At 45.3% G+C, this 20,553-nt stretch overlaps 1 protein-coding gene across 1 annotated transcript in view; it reads right to left on the reverse strand.

The window, feature by feature from the left end:
* Positions 1-755: 755 nt before the first annotated feature.
* The window catches only part of CDC42SE2 (CDC42 small effector 2), a 103,957-nt gene continuing 84,159 nt past the window's right edge, over positions 756-20,553 (reverse strand). Inside the window, exons 4-6 of the mRNA XM_062189223.1 lie at positions 8,114-8,215; positions 3,352-3,466; positions 756-2,986 (exon numbers count right to left, since the gene is read on the reverse strand). Of these exons, the coding sequence (XP_062045207.1) occupies positions 3,368-3,466; positions 8,114-8,215 (201 nt within the window). The 3' untranslated portion in view covers positions 756-2,986; positions 3,352-3,367. The remainder of the gene's footprint in view (positions 2,987-3,351; positions 3,467-8,113; positions 8,216-20,553) is intronic.

The raw sequence follows: 20,553 nt of genomic DNA on the forward strand, positions 1-20,553 counted from the left end.
GCCTAACTGCAGATCCTCACTAGGACTGTTAGAAATCACCGTCAACAACGGATTTTTTTTTTTTTTTTTTTTGACAGGCAGAGAGGATAGTGAGAGAGAGACAGAGAGAAAGGTCTTCCTTTTGCCGTTGGTTCACCCTCCAATGGCTGCCGCGGTAGGCGCGCTGCGCTGATCCGATGGCAGGAGCCAGGGGCTTCTCCTGGTCTCCCATGGGGTGCAGGGCCCAAGCACTTGGGCCATCCTCCACTGCACTCCCGGGCCACAGCAGAGAGCTGGCCTGGAAGAGGGGCAACCGGGACAGGATCGGTGCCCTGACCGGGACTAGAACCCAGTGTGCCGGCGCCGCAAGGTGGAGGATTAGCCTAGTGAGCCGCGGCGCCGGACCAACAACGGATTTTAAGCCAGTTTCCCCGTAGAATGAGGACAGAAGTCACTGGAACTTCCCGAAACACTCTTCCCTAATTTTCTCACAGACCCATGCTCGTCACCCCTTCCTCAAGCTGTGACAACCGGAAATGTCTACTGACAGTGCCACATGTTCCTTGGGGTGTAAAATCACTCCATAAGGGAGTCACCCTGAATCTGCTGAATACAAAGGTAATTTAACAGGTTAAAGAAAAAACACCCAGGCATGAATCAAACCTCTCTAAGTGCATATTAAATTTAACCCCTCTTTTCTAATGTGGATTCTGGTAAACAGCTCCTTACAGAAATGGAAGATTATATTATTTAGAGAAAAGAAAACAAAACAGGAGTGGAAGAAAACATTTATTGAATCAAAATCAATACTTTTTTTTTAATATCTATAAGCCAACACTGAACTCACTTTATTCAAGAATGAACACAATGTACAAAAAAAGTATGCTTATATTATAAAAATATGTCAATTTTATCTTCTGGGTGCTAAGCAGAAGTCATTTTAAACAAAATCAAGGCAAACTTGTTCTCTAATGAAACTGCTATAATTTAATAACACGAGTGAAAGCGGATGCTGCCCCGAAGTCACTGCAGGTGACTGCTGCCCCAATCCGTGGGATCACTCTTCGTCCCGCTCCCCTTGCCTGAGCAGCTGTTAGCAAAGTATTGATAGCATCATGAACTTCGCGCCGGACCTCTGTTGATTAAATCATCTTCAGTTCAGAGAGGTGTTGCTAAAGGGAACGGTGCCTCCTGAGAACCACGGTCCCACGTGTGAACGGGGTTAGCTGCCTCCCTGAATAATGGCACGGGCTGCTCTACAGGGGGTCGCCCCTGGGCCTGTGCACGACAGCAAAAGGCTGAAGCGCCCAGCCCAGGGTTTACCGTGAAACACTCTTGCACCGCCGGCACACACTGCTCCTTGGAGCAGTTGCAAACATAGCGATGAGAATGAGGAATAAAATAAACCAGGAGCTGGGCGAAGGACAATGGCTCCTGATCCTCTTGTTTCAGGAACAAAATGACAGGCACAAAAAGTCACAACTGAAGTAGACAGAATCATTTCAGTGCTCATAATGCCAAAGAACCTCATCTGTCAGAGAGCTCACCCCAGCAGTGCAGCGGGGCAGATCCCAGAATGCACCAGGAATTAATGACAGCAGAGGAAGTGAGGTTTAGAAGTTGTTAAACTGCTTATTTCTGAAGAGTCCAATGTTTTACCTTGATTATTCTTTCTCTGTGCTTGGAACTGGCAGGTAGGAAGGCTCAACATGGCAAAACACACGGATGGAGTAAGCTGGTGCTCTACTTTGGGAAGATGGAGAGGAGAAATGCATTCATGTTTTGCCTGTGTCAACCTGACACTCAGCTCAGGCAGCTGTTTCACAAGCACCTGGGACTATGGTAACTGAAAGCAGAGGGAAACAGCTCCCCAATAGCACTGCATGAAATGTTAATCCTACTACATACCGTTGGCTAGGCCTCAACTGGACCTGGGGTTTACACAGAACACAAACCACTGACTGGGGCGTAACAATACTCTAGTGTAGAAAAAGAAACATTTACAGAAGTATCTGAAATACACAAAATCAGCAAAGGATAAATACATTTTGGAACCTGAGCCAAGGCTGTTTTCCCTGGCAATGGTTCAGCCAGGTCAGTGTGCTGTTCTTGCCAACTTCTACGGCCTGCGGCTCTGGAGGCCCGGCCTTAGGACACTGGCCACAAGCTCCACACACGGGACAGCACCGTATTAAACAGAACTAACCAGGCAACAGGCAATGCATACACAGAGCAATGAAGATGCTCAGGATCAGACTGGCTGAGCAGACTACCCCACACGCAGATACAGAACCACAGGTCCTGGTGCTCAAATAAATACCCTGACAACAGATGAATGCCATAAGAACGCTGGCTTTGCTTTTACTGCAACTCCAACCAGACCCCAAGCTATGCCTTTATACTAGGCTGTAAGTTTCTGTTTCTATGGAACTGATGTGAGGTGCTGCTGTCGCCACCTGTCTCTAGCAGCAGCAGTATCACTAACCCAGAGCAGCGAGACCATTTCAATTGCTACACCCTGTGGGCTCCCAGCGAAGCGATTACGGAACGCACACACATCCCTAGTCTGTTGAAGGATCACACATCAGTGGTGACAAGTTAGCAGATAACAGTGTGTCCTTGCTTACTGGTGAAATCATAAGGCAGAGGGGGTGGAAGTGCAAAGAAAAATGTTTAAAATGGAGAAGAACTACAAAATGGTGTTAGCATTCACAAAAAAAAAATCATGCTGCGGTCAGATCCATACTGATTAAACGTGGGAAATTCAGCTACGATCCCAAGAGCTCTGTCCAGGAGTCCAAAGGCATGCATGGCAGCTGAAGGGAATGAAGGGCTCGGCTGACAGAGTCTTCTTGGAGCAAAACAGTAACATCTCAGCGGAGGAATCACAAGGAGGTGAACAAGCTGTCATCACACTTCTTGTTTGTAATTAAAAATAAGAGAAATGCAATCACAAGACCAAATTTGGAGAAGAGTGGACAGAAAAAATATAGAAATTCACAATAACCTACAAACCAAAAGAAAAAAAATCAAATTACTTTCATATTCTCCGGGTTTATCATTTTAGAAAGTAGCCTTATAACTTCACTGCTGTTCAAAAGGACACAGAAAGCAAAGCCACCTCCCCTTCTGGACATCGCAAAGGTTTTCAACTTCGTTAAAAAACACAATTTAACACTTACACGCCAACTCCTGTAACTACCTAGGACATTCCCTTCAAACACACTCAGCCAACTAAAATATTTTTGCCTTCCCCATTAAGTTCACAATTTAAAAGAAATGAGAACAAAATACATTTCTGCTCCCCAGCGCTCCATGAAGGCTGGTGGCGACAGCACCTATGTGGGGGCCTCGTCCGCCCCAGGTACTCACGGGGAGGGAAGCATGGCTATCCTGCCTTCGTGTCCACCAGCTGCATCTGCACGTTGGCAGACATGCCCCCGCCGTAGCCTCCCTTGGACTGCATTTGGTTCTGAATGGAGCTAACCTAAAAATAAAGCAAATGAAAATGAGGTGCAAGGTTCTGTACAACTGAAGTGGTCCTTCTGCTACCGTCTTAGCTGGTGTTTTCAGAAGGACAACTTTGGAAAACAGTAATAATTCCATAAGCAGATTTCCAGTTTAAAAGGCAAATGGTGAGACTGGTCACTTTAAATAATTGCAATCAACTTAAGACATCTCATAGATTATACCTTAATTACTTAGAACAGAAACTGGACCAGCAAAGATAAGTCTTACGATCTTAATTAATATAGCCTCACAAAGTTACCAAAAAAAATAAAGTCCAAGAATCCAAAGACAGATCATAGTCCAAGTTCGTTAACTGTTTATCCTCTCTGAAGAGCAGGCTGCTCATCGGCTCACTGTGACAGTCACCTGCAAGCTGTGCAGGGCCTTCAGTGCACCATTATTCCAACATTAGATCCTGTAAACGGGAAAACCAGTCTGGAAGCAGAATTAAGGAGTCCAGCTAGACAGCTGGAAAACAATGGCTAGCAGTAGGATCTCGGACGTGCTGAGCAACAGGAGCCATCACTCTGGGGGAGTATGACGTGGCCAGCACACACCACGGCTTGACAGGAGAAGGAATGGGGGGCCACCCTCACTCCACAGTCCACTCATCAGCACTAAGTGAGCGCTTCTTGGTGACCCTAAGGTAGTGCATTATGTTTAAAGAAGGAAAATGCCTGCCTGTCTGCCTGCGTTTGTCTTGCAATATGGCAGGTTAAATATGTGCTAACAGAAGATACTAGCAAAATATAAAATGCAGTGGGCCATCTTCAAATGATGGCATATAATACTGTATTATATATTCATTTAATTGTGAATATAGGTATTCTAATAAGAAAAATACCTGAAATCTATAAGCCTTTTTTTTTTTTTTTAAAGCAAACTTGCTCAGTCAATGCGGTCTGTGGCCTGCTGTGAAATGTTAGTTCAAATTCATTTTCTGCCCAGTTAGGTGGTAACCAACATTGATGGTATTATGTGGCGTAAACTTGAGTTCAGCCCTGATACCATATCATTTCCCATCTAACACAGCTTTCAGAGATATTTCAGGCCTAGTTTTTTTTAAAATAGATTTTGTTTACTTGAGAGGTAGAGTTACAGACAGTGAGAGGGACAGACAGAAAGGCCCTCCCTCCATCGGTTCACTCCCCAAATGGCCGCAACAGCTGGAACTGTGCCAATCTGAAGCCAGGAGCTTCCTCTAGGTCTGCCGTGCGGCTGCAGGGACCCAAGCACTTGGGTCATCAACCGGCACCCATATGAGATGCCAGCGCAGCAAGTGGAGGATTAACCCATGGCACCGGCCCCCCAGGCTTGTTTTTAAAAAACAGGATCTCTATGGCTTTATACCATTCTGAAAACTGAAGTATTCTTCCTCTACTCTTTCAGTGTTGCGACTCATTATCTCCCTGTGACTGTGGCTACACAGTATTTTAGGAGTTCTATGATTGTGAGTAGTTTCTGGCAAGAGTTACTATAAAAGGTAGTCTTGGGAGAACAATGTATTTGGGGGGGGGGGAGAAATTAGAAGTCTTCTGACCATCTAATAATACAGCTTAAGCAAAGCTATCTTCTGTGCATTGAGTCATGTCCATAATACTAGCTGCTCAGTCCTTAGCATATAAAAACTTAAGAGAAATTACTTTTTTAGGTATAGCATATCTATTTGTGGTTATTACTGCATTTCTATTATGTGTTATTACTGCATGGGAGAACCTAATTGTATGAGTTAGGTTTCTGCGAGTAGAAATGAGACTTTTAGCAGACTCAACTGACTCAGCAGTTCCCTCCACAACAGCCTCAACTCAGCTCAGGTGGTGGAGACGGGGGAAGATGCCGAGTATTGCTTAGCAGACAACCAATTCATATATGAACTGACTACTACAAAATGACTGGGGGACCAGCGCGGGGGCACCTGCATCATTCCATGTGGACACTGGTTTGTGTCCTGGCTGCTCTTCTTCCAATCCAACTCTCTGCTAATGGCCTGGGAAGGCAGCAGAGGACAGCCCAAGAGCTTGGGCCCCTACACTGGTGTGGGACACGCAGAAGAAACTCCTGGCTTCAGATTGGTCCAGCTCCAGCCATTGTGGCCATTTGGGGAGTGGACCAGCAGACGAAATACCTTTGGGAGACATATTAGTCTGGAAAAAATGACATAACTTCCTAAACAGTCAAGAGGAGGCTTCCTGGAGACTCGGAGCACAAGCCCCTTCTTGCTGGGAAACAGTCTTCCAGTTCTACCCTAGACAGAGAGGCTTTCACTGAGACAAGCCGCAGAGGAGGACTAATTCACATGTACAAGAGCAAGACTTAAATGGCTACTTAGTATCCAAACTAAACTTAATTCTTCCTGTACACTTGTTAAAAATCTGAAGTGAAGAAATTATCTGTTGCTAAGAAATTAAAATTCAACAAGACATTTGAAACAATTCATTCTAATTATACACCCATAAGAACTTTTGAAGTTCATGAAAAAATGTGTGCAAAACACATTTTAAATTGGTGCATGGCTTTTCATAATATGTACTCTTCCCATTAACTTCTTGAAGCCCCCTTGTATTATAATAACCACAGTGATTCCAGCAATATGGTCCTGTGTGATCTTTTCACTCTGTGATCCAGAAAACGAAGCTACTGAAACCAGTTTACACAAAAGCAGTCAAGTGAAACAAAGTACTTTTCCTACAGATTTAGAACAAACAAGCTGTTTCCTTTCCAGGAAGCCACAAATGTCATTCCTTTGCTTACCTAGGAACTGAGGGGACAACTCTGTTGGTGGTATCCAGGATACTCACCTACCTATTTTAAAAGTCCCTGTTCTCCTGCACCGTCTTGTGCCAAGGCTGCCTGGTCAGTGTGGGTCATAATTTGCGTTTCAAAGGCTTCTTGGCTTTCTGGTTCTGAACACTCTAGGGATCACCAAGGACCCATTCACTTTAAAAGGGGGAAAGAGGGCCTTATGCCTGTGGCTTCCTTAAGGGCAAAAGTGAGGCAACACCCAATGAGAACCCTCATTTGTGGCTTCTAATACTGCATTCTGATTTTCTCTTAAATGGTAGGGATTACAACAGTTCTGCTAAATAACTCTAAATCCTTGCACAATTCACTGAAATCTCTAAATTACAACAAATATCAGATCTTCTACATTTTTAATTTTTCAAATTTTACTGCCCAAAACATCAAATTTTGCTGCCTTGCTCTAAGAGACATATATGAGAACTCAGAGCAAACTGCTAAACAATAAATATTCTAATGTTAGGTAGAAGGTAGTATGTTATGAATGGAATGCAGTAAAAATGCTTGTAAAATCAGCTGTGGGGCTGGTCTTGTGGCACAGCAGGTAAAGTCACTGCCTGCAACACCAGCTCATGTCTGGGCTGCTTCATTTCCAATCCAGCTTCCTGCAAATGGCCTGAAAAACACTGGAAGACAGCCTACATGTCTGCACTTCTGCCACCCACATGGGAGACCCACATAAAATGCTCCTGGCTCCAGCCTGGCCCAGCACTGCTTGTTATAGCCACCTGGGGAGTGAACCCCAATAGACAGAAGACAACTCTCTGTCTCTTTCAAACAAATACATACTTTTTTAAAGATTATTTATTTGAAAGGCAACTTACAGTCAGAGAATGAGAAACAGAGAGAGGAGGGAGTTATTCCATCCTCTGATCCACTCCCCAAATGGCCTCAACAGCTAGGGCTGGGCCAGCCAGGAGCTTCTTCTGGGTCTCCCAAGTAGGTGCAGGGGCTTCAGGACTTGGGCCATCTTCTTCTTTTTTTTTTTTTTTTTTTTTTGACAGGCAGAGTGGACAGTAGAGGGAGACAGAGAGAAAGGTCTTCCTTTTTGCCGTTGGTTCACCTTCCAATGGCCGCCGCGGCTGGCACGCTGCGGCCGGCGCACCGTGCCGTTCCGATGGCAGGAGCCAGGTGCTTATCCTGGTCTCCCATGGGGTGCAGGGCCCAAGAACTTGGGCCATCCTCCACTGCACTCCCTGGCCACAGCAGAGAGCTGGCCTGGAAGAGGGGCAACCGGGAGAGGATCTGTGCCCCGACCGGGACTAGAACCCGGTGTGCCGGCACCGCAAGGCGGAGGATTAGCCTGTTAAGCCATGGCGCCGGCCACTTGGGCCATCTTCTACTGCTTTCCCAGACACATTAGCAGGGAGCTGGACCACAAGTGGAGCAGCAGGTCTTGATCTAGCACCCTTATGGGAAGCTGACACTGCAGGCCACAGCTTTAACCCACTGCGCCACATGGCCAAAATGCATAAAAACAAAGAAAAAAAGTCAGCTGCCTGACAAAAATCCACCATTATTAAAAGGCTCATCTCTCGTTCCTTTTTGGTGTAGGCATGAGAATCAATGGAATTATCAACCTCCATTCTGAATTCATCCTTTTAAGTTTTAAATAATTTATTCAAGAGAAGGCCTGAAGAATTTAGTACCAAAATAAATACATAACTTGGCAAAGTAGGAGTGATGATTTTTTCATTTTTCCTCTCCTGTGCTCGCTGTCTGTGTCTATTCAGTGTCTACACAGCCATTCTGTACTGGGTCTCTACAAGCAGGTTTCCTACTCTGCGCCTCAAGGCTCTCAGGGCATGAGCACCAGCATACTCACTGAATTCATCCCACTGAACAGGTCTCCTGATCCTACGTGAGCCGTGTGTACAAAGTTGGTTGGCTCTCCAATCATACTTCGGTCAATCCGTCGTCGCCTTTTCTAAAATGTGGGGAACAATGTGTTGAGAAAATGATCTGATAAAAAAGTTATTCTGACAGATTTATAAACTGTGCATAAATGACTTTGCTTAATAGTACAATAAATTGATCAAGGACACAAAAATATCTAACTCTTGGACTACCACAGTGACATCTTATGATAAAATCACCAAAAGAAATGATTGATAAGACAAAAATAACAGTCTATTATTTGGAACTTTATAATATATTATTTGGTCTCACTTTGGCCACCCACATATTGGTACAACCATTTAAGATTTCCTTTTTTTTTAAGGACACAAGTATAAAATGATCATTAGTCACCATGTTAGTAAAAAGCACACTGAGCACAAGCTGACTCTATACCCAACTACCTCCCTGCTTTATACCCAACTACCTCCAGGTCCATCTGCCATGCTGTCCTGTGGAGATTGTGCGATCTGGCCCTAATGTGTTTGCTGCTCTTTCCTGGCTATGATGGGAACTCTGTTCAAACTAGCCTGGGGTTTGACTCTCAGAAATTCTGGATGACTTGCTCAGGGTGCTTGTTCCCTGTTACCCAATGACTTCAGCAAACAGCAGTCCCTTTCCCACCAATATGTCCATCCACCTCACTGAAGGCACCTCCTGAACCTGCTGTTCACTAAGCATATGAGATTTTTCCACAGATAAACGTTATTATCTTCGAGCATCCTGAATGTCCCTGACCCCTGAGAGACAGTGTTCTATTTGGGAGAGGGCCCAGGCATAGCCAGGTTAGTGTCCTGAAACCAGCTCTACCTCCCAGCTTCCCTCCCTCGACAGTAGACTGCTACTCAAACAGCAGCTTGTCTCAAAACCAAGCAAGTTATAAATTTGTGTAAAGCAGCTTTTAAACATAAAATTCTAATGTGCGCATCTATTGGCATGTTCACAAACCCTCAAATCTTATCAAGACAATCCCACATGGCAGAATTCTATAAAACCACACAAGTAGAATTTGTGCACACACGAGTATTTTAAAAGTGAGTATATACTGTATTACTGTTTTCTGACTTTTATTACTGCAGATTGGAAGCCAAAAACAGCCTAGTGCTTCCCCTCTGAAATGTTCATGAAATGTCCCTGAGCAATGGGTCATGTCCAAGTCTGTTAGGTTTTCCTCCCACTAACTGGACCTTGTGTTTGCTCTCTACCTGAACACAGGTTTTATCTTGGAGCAGGTTTTTCTTCTAGCTTCAGCTCCTGGTTCTAGCTTCCTGCTAGGGCAGACCACGGGACACAGTGCCAGTAGCTCAAGTAACGGAATTCCTGCCATTCACATGGGAGACCTGGATGGGGTTCCTGCCTCCCAGTTTTATCCCCAAGTAGGGGCTCAAATTGTAGACATTTGGTTTGAAACAGCAGAGGAAAGAACCACTCATTCTCCAGAAAAACAAAAAAACTACCTTTACCATCAGAACACAGACATTTTTTCAGTATCGGGGCAGGACAAATTATTGGGCTTTCCTGAAGGGTAGAGAAGGAAGCTTCTAGGCTCCTGGCACAGTGCAGAAGCTGGCAAGCATCTCCGGCTGAAGGAGCACGGCGCTCAACTTCCTGAGATAGTTTGTAAGGGACAACTGTTCCTGATGCACAGCCAGCCGCTGGACTCCGCCACACAGCTCTCTCAGGCGGGGAAAGACTCCCAGACGTCACAGAATCCTGCCTCCTCTCTGGATGCCACAGAATAGCCCCATTTCCAGGGAAGGGAGAAGCCTGCACTTGGCCTATTCCTCCACACTGGGTGGTTCATTCTGACGGCTGAGGTACTACACGACCATGTTTCAGGAAAAGATACCATGGTGTACTGCCGCCACGGCCTGCCTACACCTCAGCCATGTTTCTTGGAAGAATGAATGAATGAATGAATATGCTTGTGAGAGAACAGACCACACACTAATAAAAGTGTATCACTGTTGAGGGAAGATGTTCCAAAGCACTTAACTAAACTGTTTCCAAAGAGGCCACCCTCAGACCGCACAGCTCAAGGCAGCTTCAGTTGCTCCTGTCCTGCAGCAGGGAACGGCTTTCTCAGTCGGAAACGGGGAGTGCTGTCCTGCTTGCCCTTTACCGTGCTGCACGGAAGGCTTCACTGCCACACGGTTTCCTCATCCACCTAATCTAATCTTGTTTTTTGTTTTTGAGAGGCAGAGCAGAGAGAGAACAGTCTTCCATGTACTAGTTCACTCCCCAAATGGCCACAACGGTCAGCGCTGGGCCAGGCCGAAGCCAGGAGCTTCTTCCAGGTCTCCCAAGTCGGTACAGGGGCCTAAGGACTTAGCCAATCTTCCACTGTTTTTCCAGGCTGTTAGTAGAGAACTGCATTGGAAGAGGAGTAGCCAGGACACGACCCGGCACCCCTATGGGAAGCCAGAGCCACAGACAGAGGCTTAACCTACCATGCCACAGCGCTGGCCTCATCTAATCTTGTTTTTGAGCTAAGAAAGGAGAAGCTTTTACTCTGTCCTCTAAGGCTAGAAAGAGTGTAGGGTCCAGGAAGGGAAGCTACTTGGTATTGTGGGAGCACAGTGAGGGTAGGGACCCAAGATGCAAATGAGAAACAAGAGGCAGACTACACAAGGCTGCCACACAGAGCAGATGACCAAACAGAACTGAAAGGGAACACAGCTACAGGTGGAATGCAGGTTGGGGGCGATCAAAAGGTAGAGCCATTGTAGTTAACACAGTTACTGTTGTTGCTATGGTCATGATGGGAAAAGGCAATGACTTTGATTCAACAGCAGAGAGGGAAAGAAGTGGATAAAATCACCATCTGTTCATTGGCTGCATTTGGGAATGGACAGGGCAGCAAGAGTTGAGGGGTATGTACAGTCCTTGAGATCTGAGTAGACAAAGTGCAGAACCCTGGACTACCAACACCAGGTTCTAGGCAGATGATTCTGTTTAAGACACACTGAATTGAAAGACACGCAAGAGATGTCCCCAAGAGGACAAGGTGGATATAGGGAAGCAGGGTTCTCAAAGAGATTAAACGGGAAAGGAGTCCACATTTCCAAGGTTGAGTACAGAATTAACTCTCCAAAGGAGGCCCCAAAGACAGCCTGAAAGTCAGGAGGAGGATCGAAGGTGTGTCACAGAGGGAGCAGGCAACTGAGTGGAGAAGCAGAGAACCAACAAGAGACAGACCTTTCACTGGGTTCAGACATGGACTCAAAGGGTACCTCGGTGAGCCCCAAGTCCATCAAGCAGGAAGACCCATCAGCAAGAGCAAGAGAGTATCTAGACAACTCTAGAGGGAAGTCCACCTCCAGACAGGAAGAAGAGCAGCAGCTGAAGAGAGAACAGGGAGTGAAGACAATGGTTTCCCTTTACAATGGGGAGACTTGACCATCCTGTTTCTGATGGGAAATATCCAGGGAAAGAGGTAAAGAAAAAGGATTGCCAGTGTTAAAAGGTTCCAGAGAAGGCAGGTCACAGGTCAAGGGGTTCTTGTGACAACTGTCACAACACTCCTAAAGAACCAAAGACGGAGACTCAGAATAAGTGAATACTAAAAAATATAAAAACCTGTTTCCAGGCACAATGTGGACATTTAAGAAATGACTGTGTGTGCACACGTGTGTTACATTTAGAATTCAAGACAGACATGATTTACATTATGTGCAAACCAGGGGAATCCCAGAGTCAGGCCTCTGCAGAGAAAAACAGGAAATGGTGCACTTGGCGCTCCTGTCAGCAGCACAGCCACTGAGCTTCCTGGAAACGCGCTTTACTCGTTAAGGGGGACTTTAAGACTGTCAAACTTCACAAGAATTCTGCCATCCTTTTTTTTTTTTTTTTTTGACAGAGTGGGTAGTGAGAGAGAGAGACAGAGAGAAAGGTCTTCCTTTTTGCCATTGGTTCACCCTCCAATGGCCGCCGCACCGCGCTGATCCGATGGCAGGAGCCAGATGCTTCTCCTGGTCTCCCATGGGGTGCAGGGCCCAAGCACTTTGGACATCCTCCACTGCCTTCCCGGGCCACAGCAGAGAGCTGGCCTAGAAGAGGAGCAACAGGGACAGAATCCGGCGCCCCGACTGGGACTAGAACCCGGTGTGCCGGCGCCGCAAGGCGGAGGATTAGCCTAGTGAGCTGCGGCACTGGCTGCCATCCTTAAAATACTAACTTTTACTCTGCCCAAGGTCAAGAACTAGGGTATGCAGACATGAGTGGTTGTGCTGATGTGGAGGCAATTAAACAAACCATCTCTTCCACAACATATCTGCATGCGTTTCAACAAGAACATTATTAATAACTAATCATTTAGAGCAGGCCCGCGGAGGAGGAAATGACGGGTTATTTTAAAAGGAGTTGCTATACTGTGAATGTTGTTTGTATCCCGATATGGACAAACCAACCTTAAATATACACTTTTTTGTCAATGGAGAAATTTTAAAACTGGGTATTAGATGATTATTTTGGGGTAGGATAACACTGTTATAAACAAAGAGGTCTTGGGTGAGTCTCAGAATAATGAAGTAGACTCAAAAACACAGCAAAACAAAAAGGTGCATACTCTGACTCCAATGCAAACTAATGTATGCTGACAGAAAGCCATCAGCGGTTCCCTGGGGAAGGGGAGGGGGCAGGAAGAGATTACACAGACACCTGAAGAACTTTCAGGTGGTAAAAATATTCACAATCTCAGCTGTGCTGAAGGTTCCAGTGATATATACCAAAAATGAAACCGTACACTTTAAAACATGCCATTCACAGTGTATCAATTATACCTCATTAAAGCTGCTTTATATAAAAAAGAAATACATACTGAACTATTTCAGGGTGAAATGTGCTATCTGTCATTTCCTTTCACAGGATCTGGGTGAGGAGGCACTTAGAGCTAGCATGAAATGGCCCCTGTAACGGCTGAAGCCAGTACTGCACGTAAGCTGAGGGACCGTGGAGGTCTGGATATTTTCCTACAGCAATACTGTAAAAACTGTTACCTCATGTAGTTTCCTCCTACTCCTACTATGTCACATAAAACATTGGGTACTGCATTACAGTACAAGTGGTGACACCAGCATGAGTAACAAACATCTGTAATGTATCATTTCATGTCTGATTTCTACGAGAAGTTAATCTTGTTCTCATTCTTTCTCATGCCCTGGTACTTCACAAGTTAACTCCTTATTCCTCTCCTATCTTCCTCCTGTATCTGTTACAAGACATTGTGCCCATGATACTCTAAGTTTTTAGAAAATCTACCACATGGGTTGAGCATCTGGCATCGAATACGCCACCTGGGATGTCAAATGCCTGTGTCAGAATGCCTGGTTCTAGCCTCAGCTGTTGCGGGCATTTGGGGTATCAATCAGTGGATGGAAGATCTCCCTCTGCCTTTCAATATGCAAAAACACACACCCCACACGAGTTAGTTACCATTTAACATCAGGCTAGCTCCAACGCCGTTACAGAGTAACACTGCGACTCACATATAACACACACACTTCTCTGAAAATAACACAGAACAGCAGACATAAACAGATGCAGTGGCAGTGCGTTCAGTTTTTCTGTGTCATTTCTCTACAATTCTCTCAGCTGTGTCCTTCCCCGACTGTCAGTTTTAGTCTGAGGCTGTAGCAGAGCTGTAGCCAGTGTAAGTCTTCTGTATGTGTACAGTGGCAAACAGAGGCCTTGCTCTTCATTAAACAGAAGGAACATTTTCCTGAGATGTCCAGAGAGCTTCCTCAGGCCTCTCTCTAAGGTTTCTACCCTCTTTCTTGAATGAAGCCCTCTCACTGGCAGAATGACTTGCAAGGGCCAAGCTCCTGAAATCAACACTGAAGGAGATGAGATCCCCCCTCCAAGCCCAACAAAGAGCCTGATCGAGGACCACTGCTGTGTGGATGCTACATAACAGATGTGATCACGGTAATAATGTCCATCAAGACAAATGCCTGCTTAAAAATCACTGGGAAAGGGGCTGGCACCGTGGTGCAGTGGTGAAGCTGCCTCCTGTGGTGCTGACATCCTATTTGGGCACCATTTGGAGTCCTAACTGCTCCACTTTCGATCCAGCTCCCTGCAATGGTCTGGGAAAGCAGCGGAGGATGGCCCAAGTGCTTGGGCCCTTGTACCCACACAGGAGATCCAGAAGTTGTTCCTGGCTCCTGGCTTTGGATCTGGCCCAGCCCTGGCTGTTGTGGCAATTTGGGGAGTGAACCAATGGATAGAAGATCTGTCTCTCCCTCTCTCTCTAACTCTGCCTTTCAAATAAATATATAAACCTAAAAAAAGTCATTCGGCAAATATTTATTTTCAAGACTTAGAATGTACAATTCTGAGATGGGTCTTCCAGGACACGTCCCGTTGCTAACTGCAGACTGCAGACTGCTAGGTCTACCTTCTCTTAGTGAGACATCAGACTGCACTTTCAACTGCTTGCTGCATACCACCATGCCACTGTTGACAGGATGTTCAAATGTCCTGCTCAAAACTGAATGTATACTCTTATTCTGTAACCCCTTCCTCCTCTTTATGCCCTATTTTGCTAACAACACTACCAGAACTACAAGCAGCTTACCAGGACATCCCACTCTGTCTCTCTCAGTGCCAGCACTTCAGCATCCTGGTCCTTAAGTACTCTGCACCTTCACTCTCCCCATGCCCATGTGGCCTTATTTCAAGCTCCCCTCACCTCTCACTTAGATGGCTGAAGCAGTTTCTGATTTCTTCCAGCTTGAGAAAGTTCTTTTCCTTGTTCATCCTGTATCTACATCTCCCTCTCCAATATAACAATATGGTCATGTCATTCACCATTTCCAAGCACCTCAGTGACTTTTCAAAACTTTCAGGATATATTCAAAACTTCACAGCACGTGACAATCCCTTTATCTCTTCAGAACCATCTTTTACTACTTCCTTGCACTGTAAGCTTGCCTTTGCTACACACACTTCTCCACTTGTGCCGTGCCCTCACTTCTGTACCCGTACCTGGAGGGATCTTACTACTTTATCCCCTCTAGGCTAGTGCTCCCAGAGAGCCTTGTGTCTACCTCCATCGAATCACACGCGATTTCAAGTGCCTGCTGGTAGCTGCACTCCTTCAGAGAGAGTGCATACAAAACTGGTGTTCACAAGGGCCACTACCATATGTGACACGTGGCAATTTATCAGTCAATTTTTGAATACATGTATAAACTTAAACATACAGCTTTTTTTTTTTTTTTTTTTTGGACAGGCAGAGTAGATAGTGAGAGAGAGAGAGAGAGAGAGAGAGAGAGAGGTCTTCCTTTTTGCCGCTGGTTCACCCTCCAATGGCCGCTGTGGCCAGCGCATCACGCTGATCTGAAGCCAGGAGCCAGGTGCTTCTCCTGGTCTCCCATGCGGGTGCAGGGCCCAAGCCCTTGGGCCATCCTCCACTGCCTTCCCAGGCCATAGCAGAGAGCTGGCCTGGAAAAGGGGCAACTGGGATAGAATCCGGCGCCCCAACCGGGACTAGAACCCGGTGTGCTGGCGCCACAAGGCGGAGGATTAGCCTGTTAAGCCACGGTGCCGGCCCATACAGCTTTTTAAGTCTTAATTTTTCAAACATATTTTTGTAGCAATATCATTACCCAGACTTCGTTTACATCTGTAGATTAATAAAATTTAACTTCTAAAACACAGTAATCACTCAATCACTTAACAGTTCAGACTTCCTCTAAGACTCTTCCCAAGGCAGCTTATGTACAGACATACGCTACTGAGGAACAAATGAGGGTCTGGTCCCAGGGGGCTCACAAGCAGCCAAGGGAAGAGCACAGGGTGGTGCTGCTGAGATGGTTCTAGAAGCAGACATACATGGCGAAGGAAGAGAATGAAAACAGCTGGATTTTGGGCAGTGGGACAACAGTGAATACTTTCAGGGTGCAAGACAGCACTCCCTTACACCAATTTGGCCTGAATAAATGAAGGGTTCAAAGATAAACCAACTGGACTTTGTGACCTAGAGAAACTCAGCTCAGCGGTGCAGCGGACTCTCCCATCTGTGAATTATGTAAAATAAGACCAAAACTTCCAAACTGTGTTATCGAGGTATCCCAGCTAACACCCAGAGACTTCGCCAGGGATTTTCATTTCGAGGGAAACACGCAGACCTGCCTTGTATGACACTATGGGAACTACAAGCTTGAGATAATTCCCCATTTCAACACATTAACATGCATTCTTCTTCAGAGGGGCATCTCTGGGAAGTTGGGCTGTGAGTGGTTGCTGTGAAAAGTAAGCACTGTGACCCAGTTAATGAGGAGGTGGAAGAGAGGGTGGTGGTGGTCACTTTTGACCCTGTGGTCTGAGAAGATGTATGATGCCCGGCAGGCACAAATACCCCCTAAGTAACTGTGGTTATTTTGCAATGAAATGTCCATGTTATTTTCTCAAATGATAACAGAGTTACGACATAATTTCTAAGTTGTGTGGGCCAAAGTACTTAATAAATGTATCTGTACAATATTTCTCTTGGCACTGGAGCCCTGTGAAAGAAATTCCTGAGTTAAGGGCACTGAAAACAAAGCTTTGGAGCCTCTGAAATAAACTGAAGGTAGGTTTTTGAAACAGTGATAGCGTAATTAGGTGCAGGCATTTCTAAAGCCACTGCTAGCTTTTAGATGATGCCATGGACAGTGACTCCCTGTGTGTATGAGCTGTCTGAATTCCTGCCCACAGATGAAGACATTTTATGATACAAAGGATCTTCATTAACATAAAAATGCAAACACTTTGCATGGGAGCGATGTCAACAAGCTATAGCAAATGCGCTCACTCCAAACCTTTTTACTGGTCTGAGCACTTAGTGCAATAATTGAAATGCATGTTGTATGCACTAACAACATTGCATTATGGTTTATCTGCTTACAGTTTAGCTTTCTACATTTCTAAGAGTTCTATGACAACAGCTGTGCCTGACACAGAAGACAATAAATGGCTGTTGAATGAATAAAAGGCTTTAAACAAAACAATGTCAGCTCAGTTCTCTGAAAACCTTGTCTTATTCAATATTATGACCAAATATTTCTCAAGAACCTATTATATACAGATGAGGTATTGCCAATTCTAACAGAGTTTCCAATTCTGCAAAAAATTACTTATCTGCTGCTTTGATTCTCTCTCCTCCATAGAAACTGCAGCACTGCTTTAGTTTTATACTGGGCAGGCCCGCTCACAGTTCTCCAAGCTCAGGGCACACCAGAATCCTGGGCAGGCTCTTTACAATGGAGGTTGCTGAGCTTACGCACAGAATTTCAGGTTGGGATGGGCTGGGTTTTTTTTTTTTTTTTTTTTTTTTTTTAACAGCAAAATGGAAGTTTAGGGTATTCTAGACCTACAACGAGTTACACATTTTTTACAGTTCTTAAAAGATTTGAGGCAACTTTAATACTTCTACCAGAGTTGACAGATACTCAACTAACCATCTGAGACTTCACTTCTATGCTTCTGTAGAAACAGACCTAGTTCTTTCCAGTGGACAGATGCCACTTCTTCCTGCACACTGTTTCTTTTGGATACAGCAGGCTCCCTCATCTCCTTTGGGGAAACCAGTTCTTCCAACCCCAACTATATGATTTTTACAGGCTGCCTACCACAGCAGTCCAAACAGTGACCACAGGAGTATGCCTACACACAGATGAAGCCAGATTCCTTCCCGGGGAAGGCCTCAAGCAGGAAGAAGCCTCACTAAAGCCAGGAGGATGAATCTGGAGCTCAGAGCAACCAGCCTGCAGTCACAAAGTAAAATGCCAATTTGCAAAGAATCAGGAGGCAGAGGAGCAGGCATTTAGCAAAGCGATCAAGTCTCTGCTTTGGACACCCACATTCAATATCAGGGTGCTTGGATTCGACTGTCAGCTCTGCTGCCAGTTCCAGGTTCCTGCAAACATGCACACTGCAAAGCAACAGGTGATGGGCCAAGCAGTTGGGGCTCTAACATCCACATGGGAAACCTTGAATGAGTTCCTGACTCCAGGCTTCAGCCTGGTCCAGAGCTGGCTGTTGCTGGCATTTGGGGAGTAAAAATGGACAATTTCTATTTTTCAAATACAAGGAAATACAAGGAAAATGAATATGTTAAAATTGCTTAAACAAGATTTTTTTTAAAAAAAAAGAGAAGAAAAGTTCCAGTCCTGGCTGCTCCACTTCCAATCCAATCCAATCTCTGCTATGGCCTGGGAAAGCAGTAGAAGATGGCCCAAGTCCTTGGACCCCTGCACCCACTTGGGAGACCCGGAAGAAGCTCCTGGCTTTGGATCGGCGCAGCTCCGGCCGCTGCGGCCATTTGGGGAGTGAACCAGTGGATGGTTCTCAGTCTCTTCCTCTGTCTGTAACTCTACCTCTCATAGAAATAAGTACTTAGAAAATAAAAAGGCACCTCTATAGCTCCATTTCCAGAGGTCACTGCTGAGAAATCAAAACAACCAGCTAAAATTATAAGGAGGGATCCATGGCAAAAGACAGAAATGCAAGGTATTTCAGCCTGGAAACATTTATAAATAAACAGGGGTTGCTCTCATGCATTAACAGTCCAACCTTAAACAGTTCTACCTGTTTCTAGAAGACAACCAAACTTTTTGCATTCAGTATAAATTTCACAGTTTATGAGATCAGAAATTTTCAGGAAATGTTTTAAAACATTTAAAACATTGCCGCCGGTTCGAGTCCCAGCTACTCCACTTCTGATCCGGCTCTCTGCTGTGGCCTGGGAAAGCAGTAGAAGATGGCCAAGTCCTTGGGCCCCTACACCCACGTGGAAGACCTGGAGGAAACTCCTGGCTCCTGGCTTCGGATCCGCACAGCTCCAACTGTTGTGGCCAACTGGGGAGTGAACCGGCGGATGGAAGACCTCTCTCTTCTCTGCCTCTCCTTCTTCATGTAACTCTTTCAAATAATTAAATAAAAATCTTTCAAAAAAAAAAAAGGAATATAAGAGCAAAATTTACAGTGACCCTTCTCAAAGACAAAACTGCCAAAGGCAAAACTGAAGGAACCAGCTGTCCTTAAATGAACACAATTGTTTGTCATATTTACAGCTACTACTTGGTTTAAGTTATACATTTGAAGAATGAAAACTAAAGTATTAAAAGGTTCTAAAAACCAATCTGAAGTAGCTTTTCAAATACTAACATGTTTTCCAATAGTGGCTTTTTAAAAAATATTTATTTATTTATTTATTGAAAGGCAGAGTTAGAGACAGAGAGAGAGAGAGAGAGAGAGAGAGAGAGAGAGAGAGAGGTCTTCCATCCACTGGTTTACTCCCCACATTGCTACAACGGCCAGATCTGGGCCAATCAGAAACCAGGAGCTTCCTTCGGGTCTCCCACGGGGATGTAGGGGCCCAAGGACTTGGGCCATCTTCTACTGCTTTCCCAGGCCACAGCAGAGAGCTGGCTGGAAAGTAGAGCAGCTGGGACTCGACCTGGTGCCTATATGGGACTCCAGCACTGCAGGCAGTGGTTTTACCCACTACGTGACATGCTGGCTCCATGTTAAAGTCTTTATACTAGCAATTTCTGCGACTACAGTTGCAGCTGAGACTGTTACTGTGACCCGTATGAACATGTACCCTCCCTGCATTATGTAAGAGACACTTAGTAGGTATTACACAAAGAAAACAGTATGTAATGTGATGGCTTATACTGACGTATCATTAGTGAGACAGATCTGTAATGGACTTCTACCTTCTAGAACTGTAATGTGTTGCTATGAAGCCTCTACGCTTGAGACAATCTGTTACAGCTGTTTCAGGAAACGCACATAGAGACTGGTACACTCATCAGAGCTCTCCAGCCTACTCAGCGCCAAGCTTTGCTGTCCACTCTTCTCTTCACACCACTGTGCTGGCAGCCACACTGCAATGAACAGGTAACCCCCCTCCATTTACTATCTAATTTTTTTTTTTTATTTGACCGGTAGAGTTATAGACAGAGAGAGAGACAGAGAGAGAAAGGTCTTCCTTCCGTTGGTTCACACTCCAAATGGCCGCTATGGCCGGAGCTAAGCCGATCCGAAGCCAGGAGCCAGGTGCTTCCTCCTGGTCTCCCATGCAGGGGCCCAAGCACTTGGCCATCCTCCACTATCCTCCCGGGCCACAGCAGAGAGCTGGACTGGAAGAGGAGCAACCGGACTAGAATCTGGTGCCCATATGGGATCCCAGCGCCACAGGCGGAGGATTAACCAAAGAGCCACAGCGCCAGCCCCTACTATCAAATTTTTAAAAAATCAAGCATTTTTACTCTCAGTACAACCATTTACAATTGAGCAGCATATTGTAATAAATTTATTTTCTTGTACTATGTTTTCTGTTGGAGTTAGTTCTGTTTGCTTAATTTTCTATGAAACTAT

Source organism: Lepus europaeus, chromosome 4, assembly GCF_033115175.1.
Source record: "Lepus europaeus isolate LE1 chromosome 4, mLepTim1.pri, whole genome shotgun sequence".
Taxonomy (NCBI): Eukaryota; Metazoa; Chordata; class Mammalia; order Lagomorpha; family Leporidae; genus Lepus; species Lepus europaeus.